We start from the raw sequence: 10410 nt of genomic DNA, 5'->3' as shown, positions 1-10410 counted from the left end.
CAAACTAGGCAGAGAAGGATTCAAACCCGTGACCTGAGTGGACTTACGACATTCAAATATGTTGCTCGACTAACAGGTCATGGTTGGCGACACATAATGGAGTGTTCACTGGCTCGTGGACTCATTTTATTCCATAAAGTTAGAGGTTACAAATGAATGATACCCCCAAAAAAGTCCCCCTACATCATAAAACATTTCTATTTATAGAAGATAAAAGAGATAAAATGTACAAAAATTACATATTTGTCTTAGCTTTGAAGAGATAAGTCAAAAACATTTTAGTCATTTTTATTTCGACCATTAGATCGTCTCGAGATGGATGTAAACTTTCATGTCCATGTTTGTACGCTGACTGAAATGAGATGGTTGAGGAAAATAGCTTGGTCAGTCGACTGAATTGAAGTAGCCGAGAGACAGAGCTTGACTATTGGATTGCCTCGAGACCTGTGCAGAGCATTTTTGAGTATTACAAATTTATACCTATAATTTACTTCTCACTGTACTCCATTATTACCAAAAAAATTAACATGACAAACTTTTCATTTTGGTTAGCAGATATTGTTTTCTTAGAAAATGCGTTTGACATGATGGCTTTAGAAAGAATAGCAAGTAGAATGAAATAACTTTACAAATTTATTTGTCTAAGATCGATGGATCACATTTACGTAATTTTAAAAAATAAAACTACTAAATTGCATGCAGATTAATTTAAATTAATGATTAATTAAAAATCAAATGCAATTTAATCAGCATTTTAACTTTTTAATTGAAAATACAAATTTATTCTGTCTATATTAAAATAGAAGTTGAAAAAATTATTTAGTTAAATTTAATTAGAATATTGATAGTGAATAACACTTAATATATATTTTAATTACCTTATTTAATTAGAGATCGATTTATTCATCATCGAAGGTATTAAAACTTAAAATACTTATTAACTAGAGAAATGAAATCCAAGATATATATGCACGCATATTCTAATATTATATAAAATTTTACAAGATATTCATAAAAATATTGATATTCATAAAATATTTAATAAATATAAAATTTAAGGCTAGTTTTTCCTTTAATAAGCTAAAAAATTCACTTAAAAATCCATTATTATTAACTTGATTAGAATTTGGCTCTGGTAAATTTAAAATATTTGATTCAAATTTAAATATGCCTGCTTAATTGAACGACTTGAGCTCAGCTAGGCTAAGTCTTTGTTTAAATCAGTAGATAAACAAGCTTGAATATTTATTTTTTAAAAGCTCTAAGGTTAAACAAACTAAACATGAACATAATCGAATTTATTCAAGAACTCGTTTATTTATGTTCATGAACAAATTCGTTTGTTGTTCAACAAGTAACTTGTTAAATATTTGATATCAACGAAATCTATTTAATTATAGACTAAATGATAATATATTATTATATCACTTGATGAAAGGTTTTGCATTATGAGTTATTTGATACTACGAATTCTTTCAGATTTTCTTGCTCTTCTTTCCATGTTACTACTTCTATTATATCTATTATATACACTAGAGGGTATAATGTGAGTTAGTTCATTTTCTTACATGATCTATTAAGTTCTTTATTTAATTAGATGTGTAAGATTATCTTTGCATGTATAGTAAGTCTTGTGATAAGTCAGAAAAATAATAATGACAAAGCAAAAAGTATGAAAATTTGTCAATGATGTAATTAAATAACGATGAGTTAACGTGCGTAGAAAACAATCTTATCAACAAAAAGGCCAATATATACCACGATTGAGATCTTAATTAATTAGACGAAGCAATTAGGGCCATGTGATCACTTATGGCAATGTGGTTTAAAGGCAAACCTCCACTTTTGTTCCACATTCCGACACAATTAAGATTGTGATTAAAGTAATAAATTAATAATTACAAACTAGATGAAATCTAAAAATTAAAAATGCATTGCATAAAAAAAATGAAAGAAGTTGGTTCTTTGTGATAATATTAAAATAAAGGAGTATTTCTAAATATAGAAAGTTTGAAGACTTCCACATATTAAAATTGCATAACATAATAATTAACAATAGTTGTCTCATTGTGGTAATATTAAAACAATTAGTTAGGAGTACTTCTATCTTAAAAATTCAACTATCTTGAATAAACCTGTTTTGAGAAAGCACGTGTTCACTTAGAGGCTGTTTGGGATAACTTCTGATTTTCATTATTTATTTATTTATTTATTTTTTATATTGTTTATATTTTTACTTTAATAAAACAAATACTAGTAATTATTTTTAAGTGTTTTGAGAATTTTAAAACTAAATCAATTTACATTTCAAAATAAAATAATTTAAAGGGAAAATATGCAAAAAAAAAATGCACTACAAAAACCTGTTTAAAATGAAAACAAAATAAAAAAAAATAGAAGTGATCCTTAACAAACCCTAGATTTAAGTAACTTGTTAAATATTTGATATCAACAAAATCTATTTACTTATAGACTAAATGATAATATATTATTGTATCAATTGATGATAGGTTTTGTATTATGAGTTATTTGATACTACGAATTCTTTCAGATTTTCTTGCTCTTCTTTCCATGTTACTACTTCTTTAACATAAAATTCATTCTTTCGAGAATATATCTATTATATACACTAGAGGGTATAATGTGAGTTAGTTCATTTTCTTACATGATTTATTAAGTTCTTTATTTAATTAGATGTGTAAGATTATCTTTGCATGTATAGTAAGTCTTGTGATAAGTCAGAAAAATAATAATGACAAAGAGTATGAAAATTTGTCAATTATGTAATTAAATAACGATGAGTTAACGTGCGCAGAAAACAATCTTATCAACCAAAAGGCCAATATATACCACGATTGAGATCTTAATTAATTAGACGAAGCAATTAGGGCCATGTGATCACTTATGGCATTGTGGTTTAAAGGCAAACCTCCACTTTTGTTCCACCTTCCGACAACATTAAGATTGTGATTAAAGTAATAAATTAATAATTACAAACTAGATGAAATCTAAAAATTAAAAATGCATTGCATAAAAAAAATGAAAGAAGTTGGTTCTTTGTGATAATATTAAAATAAAGGAGTATTTCTAAATATAGAAAGTTTGAAGACTTCCACATATTAAAATTGCATAACATAATAATTAACAATAGTTGTCTCATTGTGGTAATATTAAAACAATTAGTTAGGAGTACTTCTATCTTAAAAATTCAACTATCTTGAATAAACCTGTTTTGAGAAAGCACGTGTTCACTTAGAGGCTGTTTGGGATAACTTTTGATTTTTATTATTTATTTTTTTTTATTTTGTTTATATTTTACTTTAATAAAACAAATACTAGTAATTATTTTTAAGTGTTTTGAGAATTTTAAAACTAAATCAATTTACATTTCAAAATAAAATAATTTAATTTATAAATCAGGAAAAATATGCAAAAAAATGCACTACAAAAACCTGTTTAAAAATAAAAACAAAATAAAAAAATAGAAGTGATCCTTAACAAACCCTAGATTTTTCATAGCCTTTATTTTTGTAGCTTTTGTTCGGAATTTTTTTAATGATGTTGTAATATAAAGAACTTATATGGAGATTTTCTTTAATGATTGTAATATACAAATTAAAGAAATATTATAACAGCGTTGATGTGAAATGTAGTTGGTTCTTAAATTTGCATGCGATATGTGATTCGTGCTTGAAATGCATCTATGAATTGTGTTACTGTTTTCTACAGTTTCAATTTGATTGTCAACAATCCATATATATATATGTGTGTGTGTGTGTGTGTGTGTGCTTGAAGCATCATTTAACTATTTTCCACTTTCAACATAGTTGGTTAATGTTTTTTTGGGAAAACATCATGAACAATCGATTCATTTTAATTCTTTTTATTTGTGTTACATTTCCATATTAACATTCTAGCTAATTTTATGCTACGCTCAAATTAAATAGTGATGATTTATTTATTGTTGCCCTGACCATTAAATTTATACAATACTAACATTCTAAATAAGGATTTATAAAGTTTATCCTTTGATCTTCATGATACCCTCTTATCATGTAATGTTATTAATTATGATGCTTTTCCTCCTTAACCATCTAAACATAACTGTAGAAATTATAATATTACTCACCCATTTAGTAAATTAGATTTAAGATAGGTATATAAACTTGCCTATATGTCTTAAGCCTCTCAAGCCTAGATAAGAGAGCACTTGCTTCATTTACTTAGCTTGTGAGCCAATACAAAGTTCGATTTGAGGAGTTATTCATGAGCCCAATCTAGCATATTCTTCTCCTTTTCTATTTATATTGGTGGACCCGTCTTAGAGGTATACAATGAATGCTTGCTATCATCAATATTGAGGTAGCCAACACATATCTTCATATGGCTAAGTGAGTCACCTCATAAATTGTGAAAAAAAAAAATGGCATGCTCTAAAATTAGATGAAAATTTTGGTTTGACGTTAAAGTAATTTTCAAATTTAACCACCTAATGTTAGTTTCATAATTCTTCTTTTTCTTCAAACTTTTTAATACAACCCTGAGTTGTTCTTTATTCATTTTTCATTTTTTATTTATTTCCACATCTTTTAGTCCAACATTCAGGATCATGGATGATTCAAATGTATAACTTGATAATTTAAATCTCTTAAGATCATGATTATATAATAGATTATATGCACGTAGTATTAAAGGCTCAGTGATGAGTTCTAAAACAGTGTAGGAGAATTTTGTGTAAGTGGCATCACAACTTTATATTTACTTTTTAAAAGATATGTTTTGATGTCCTTGTCTGAATTACAAAAATCAAACATACCTAACACTAAAATGAAGTCATTGTGTTTGTATTGTAAGGCTTTCATCGTAATCATTGGTACATGACTGCACATGAAAAATATGAACTAGATGTTTAGTACAGTCACATTGGTGCTTCATTAGGCTCCGCCTCTCCAACTAAATATGATGCTAGCATATATGAAGAAATAATTTTTTATGCAAGTAGAGCTAATTTTATTGAGAATGATTATGAGGATGATCAACCACCAAACAGCGAAACACAAAGATTTTATGATTCATCAAATGTTGCATAGTAACATTTTTTAAAATGCGTTGACATCACTTTTTATGAGGACTCGCCCACTCTCCTGCACATAACCCCCACACTAGGGTTATGTTCCCTTAGGCCACATAAGGACAAGCCCAAATCCCCAAACTTTGGTTGGGATGGTTTAAGGTTTTGGTCTGATGATAGGCTCAAGCCACCCCATGGTAAGAGATGCCCTTGGTCACCTATGAAATTCAAGACCCTAGAAATCTCTCTATGAACCATGAGGACCACCATGACACTACAATTCACAATGGAAGAGGGTGGCGCAGGTGTCTACCTAAATTGATCCCTGACCTCACTAAAGGCCTACCCAACCCCAATTAATCCTAAAAATCACCTTGAAAGGCCAACACCCCACTTAAACCCGAAGGCTTGATGGCACCATGGGTGGTCAAATCAACTTGGGCCCAACCCAATGCTAATCAATTTTTGACCAATTGACCCCATTGTCATATAATTGAGCCCCACACAAAGTGGTTAAGACATCAATCCACATGGGGCCCAAATTTGGCACCATGGGGTCATCATAATTCACCTAATTCTTTAATTAGGTAAATTATGAAATGTCATTAGGGCTTAAACTTTTGGGTTAAGCCCAAGCACATCAGGTTAGCCCTAACCTAAAATCCAAAGCCCATACCCATCTCCTCATAACCCATCCTCCGAGGGTGACCCATGACACAAACCCAACCCATTATGGCATATGGTTGACAAAAAATTTAAAATAAATTATTTTTTAACTTAAAAACAAACACTAAAGGACAAAAACCACACACCTAGGCAAGTCGTCCACCACATGACACCTTGGTCATGACCTCTTTGACCAACCCTTGGTGAGCCAAGTTTAGACAAAATCTAGTCTTAGCCACCCACCAAAAGGTCTCCCCAATCAACCAAACCCTTCTCCATGCCACCTTCACTCCCATAAGCACCAACATGGCCAATACATGGAGAACTGAGAAAGAACTGGTTTCCCTACCAAAAGCCTCTAAAAATTCTCTTCACATGCTTTTAGTAGTCGTCTGAGCTTCCCCATGCTTGCCAATCCCATCCCATGATCTCCCATAGCTATAAATAGCCCTAACTCGAGCCCTACAAAACCACACTAGGTTAGCTCAGTTTGATTGTGGTCAAGCTAAGCCAGACTGCTTTAGACTAAAACGAGGTTGAGTTGAGTTGTTCCAATTTGGTTTGAGTTAACTTTAAGTTAACCTGGGTCAAGCTAGGTTTACTCGACTTAAACCTTCTGAGTCGGATCAACTCTAACTTAAATTAGACTTAGGTGAAGTTTAAGTTAATTTAGATTTGATCGAATTAAGCCTTGAGTCGACCTTTAATTTAACTCGGGTTAAGTTGAACTCAAGTTAAGTTTGAAGCCGACTTCCTAATCTAGTTGACCTGATTTAAGTCGGATCGACCCAGGATATGTGAATTGATTTGGATTTAACCTGAGTTAGGTTAGGTTGACCCGATAATTTAGTTGATTGAGATTAAGCCGAGTTAGGTTCAGCTAACCAGGTGATTTAGTTGATTTTGGTTAACTCAAGTTAGGTCAAGCTGACCTGATGCTATGAGTTCATTTAACTATAAGGTTTTCTATAGTTCGAACATGTATTCTAAAAATTTTATTTTTAGACAAGATGTGGAGATTAGATGAGAGCCATCTACCACTGAAATACATGAGCACATCCATAGCAGATGGTTGGACTAGTCTTGGATTGATGACAGATCTTGTGTGACCCAAGTAATTGAAGAGCTAAACTAGTTTGATAATAATACATGTTAGCTCTAATTGAATGTAATTGCTTTTATTAGGAAGAGAGATTCCAGCAACTGAATGAGAGGTTATCCCAGGTGTTAGTAGGAATTACGATCCACAAATGTGATCCTTCTGACTATGATGTGTGGAGGAAGGTTGTTAAAGGGAAGAGGAAGGGTCGCGTCTACGAGCTTGGGTCGTAGTGGTTTGCCTACGATGCTCACCCCTCTACCAGAGCATCTACTACTCCTTCCTCTACCACACAGGATGAGGGGACCAGGCATGTTGTGGCATTCTCTGTCGAGATGGAAGTTTGCTTCTCTTAGATTAAGTTCGAGCTGGAGGCCAACAAGAGGCCAAGCTGATAGCTGATTTGGATTCTTTCCGGTAGCGAATGAGTGAGCGTGGCAAGGCAGTGGAAACATTGTTGAAGGAGGAAGCGGTGGAGGATGATGAGGATGATTAGGAGGGGCTTTATTTTTTATGTTTATGAACATTTGAACATATATTTTTTCTGTGAACAGTGATGTGCATATTTTAAAGTAAATGTGTTTTATTTATTTCATTATTTGATTGGATAATTTACTGTTTGCTAGTTAATTTATTTTGTTAAAATCTTGAGAATTGTATATTAAATATTGTAATAGTATGTGTGATAATATAAATACAAAAGAAAGAATTTGTTTTCTTCCTAATGTTGCAGGTTTCCGACAGCTCACCAATAGTTTTGTGACTATTCCAAACTTTTCGTAGGCAAAGCCGATGGCTAGCCGATGAACATTTTTACTGATGTCTAACCAACACATAATCGACGATTTAAGGTGTGTCATACAAAGTGACAGGTTCGACACTTTTCCGATAGTCAACCCATCAGTTATAAAAAATGACACATAAACGACGCTTACCCAACGGTTTTTGCACTCGTCAAAAAACTAACGGGTGCAACACTTTTCTTATAGTTAACCCTTCAATTATAACAAATGACGCATAACCGATAGTTTTGTCTGTTTCAAAAATCCAATTGACACGACACTTTTCTGTCGTACATGTCACCGCTATTACTGACAAAAAAACTATTGGTTATACTAATTGACAATTATTGACAACTCAATTTTTCTTAAAAAAAAGCTACAACATTAAATTGTCGAATAATCGTCGGTAAATTTATACCGCTAGCATATTCATCGGTTTTGGAATTACCGATAAGGGTTTTACCTACAAATAAAAAATCGTCGGTAACATTAAAATGACAGTTTTTTTAATCATACCCGATGGATCGTGGTTGTCGGAAAAAAACCTAAATTTCTGTAGTGTGTGTGTGTGTGTTTGTTATAAATTTGAGTACCATTTTACATCCATGTGGGCTTCCTTTGTTTGCCCTACTTAATTACACTAGTAATATATATATATATATATATATATATATATATATATATATATAACATTAATGTGGATTGTTTTACACAAAATGACATTTCTTGAGCTTTTTCTATTTATATTGCTGAACATCTTTGTACAAATATCGTTTCTTGTAAACATACAATTGAATTATACACATCAATTTGAAATTTATAAGTACATTTTATCCTAATTTGAAATTTGGGTAATTTAATAATTCCTAACCTAGGTTTAATACATCACATTTATGCTTACTATAATTTAAATTATAATGTGCAATCATTTAATGATACAACAAAAACACACACAGTATAATGTGAAAACTTTCTAACATATAGTTCATATAGTAGTCAAAACTCATAAAATTGAGCGCCTTACAAAAAATTACAGATCATACTTAAAGCAATTTTTTTATTTCAATCATTATGTTGTTTTCAACTTTTGTAAATTGCCTAATAAAGATATAAATTTCTTCAATTTAAAGCAACTCTTAGCTTATAATTAACACCTTTTGACATCAATTAACTGCAAAATTATTTGCCTACAAAGAAAGACTTGTTTTCCTAAGCTTCACAACAAAAAATGAAATTTAATTTGGTGAGAAAAGCTAAGAATTAGACTTATACCTCGAAGACTCGAGCTCTCTATTCTCCTTCGGCTAATCCCAACCCGGCACAGTTTTAGCCTGCTGATTGCAGAAACTTTTTCATACAAAATGCCAATTTTATGGGCATTGATATTGATATATTTTCGTAGGGATAAGTAAATAGTTAGCATTTCAGCAAATTTTTATCACTAATAGAGATATATCATTGAAATTGTATAAATTTAAGAACTTATAATATAATAAAATTTTCTTAAAAAGAGGAAGCACTTTCCATCAATAATAAAATTAAATAAAATTGAATTTTTTATTCCAATAAAATCATTCATTTATACTTTTTTTCATAAATTTGATAGTTTACACATGATTTTAATTGATCCGCTATAATATATATATATATATATCCCGATACGCCTCCCCGCTACTATAAATACAGATCCAACCCCTCCCACCAAAACCACAAAAGCAAACCCCTCACTTAACCAGCCATGGCTTTCTTCCCCATGATCAAAACCCTCATCCTCTTTTCCGCATCCCTCACAATCCTTCTCGCCATCCCATCCTCAGCCCAGACCTACAACCACTTGCTCGCCGGCGAGCGCCTCAACCCCGGTGATTCCCTCGTCCAAGGCCACTATTTCTTCACCATGCAGTACGACTGCAACCTTGTCCTCTACGATTACAGCACTCCGCTCTGGGCTTCAGGGACCCAAAACAAGGGCTCGGGTTGCTATGCCATCATGCAGCGCGACGGCAATCTCGTCGTCTATGACTCTAATAATAATCCCTTATGGGCGAGCAATACTAACGGAGAGGAGGGAAATTATATCCTTATACTGCAGAAGGATCGTAATGTTGTTATATACAGCAATCCAATTTGGGCTACGGGGACTAATCAGGTTGGCTGGATTGGTGTCGTCGTTGCCGCTGCGCGTAATGGGACGGTGGGGGTTTCAGGGGCGGAGCAGAATAAGGTGAGGGAGATGGGGAAAATAATGGAGGTTTAGGAGTGATGAGTAGGCGAGGGTGTGCGCAATGGCGAATAAGATGAGTAGGTTTTTGCATGCTCCATGAATAAGAGATGAGTGTGGATTTCACTTCCTTGTCGTTTGTTAGTTTTTATGGCTTGAATAAAATGGCAGATTTTGTTAGGAGTCGATGTGCTTGGGAGGAGCTTTAAAGACTCTTGGCTTATAAAAAAATATTATTATTTTTGGAATATGATTTGATGGGCCATTGTGACATATTTGGACCATTTTTCGGACATGCACTCAACCACACATTAAACGTCGTCTGGATGATGATCAAAATAGTTGAAATCAAGTTATTTCTGCAACTTTTAACCTAATACCAAGTAATTTAGTGCCGGAAAAAAAAGGGGGTAAAAAGTGTTATTTGTTTGTAAAAATAAATATTTTATTATACGGTATGCAAATGATATAGCTATACGGTATATCAAAATAACTAAGGGTCCGTTTGGGGCAGCTTATAAGTGTGGACGGCGTTTTCAAACCACCGCCGTACCGTTTGGTTCGAGCGTTC

General features: G+C 32.4%; 1 protein-coding gene across 1 annotated transcript; it reads left to right on the top strand.

Annotated features, from left to right (window-relative positions):
• Positions 1-9356: 9356 nt before the first annotated feature.
• LOC110035147 (mannose-specific lectin-like) lies at positions 9357-9875 on the top strand. The gene has a single exon (XM_020739391.1). The coding sequence runs from the start codon at positions 9357-9359 to the stop codon at positions 9873-9875; it is 519 nt and encodes a 172-aa protein (XP_020595050.1).
• Positions 9876-10410: the final 535 nt, after the last annotated feature.

This window comes from Phalaenopsis equestris, unplaced genomic scaffold, assembly GCF_001263595.1.
Source record: "Phalaenopsis equestris unplaced genomic scaffold, ASM126359v1 Scaffold000002, whole genome shotgun sequence".
NCBI classification, from domain to species: domain Eukaryota; kingdom Viridiplantae; phylum Streptophyta; class Magnoliopsida; order Asparagales; family Orchidaceae; genus Phalaenopsis; species Phalaenopsis equestris.
Note: the sequence above shows the minus strand (reverse complement) of the source record. Positions and strands in the feature narration are given on the sequence as shown.

What these genes read in the sequence shown, in the direction of transcription:
- LOC110035147 (XM_020739391.1), top strand. Translation starts at nt 9,357, where the DNA reads ATGGCTTTCTTCCCCATGATCAAAACCCTCATCCTCTTTTCCGCATCC.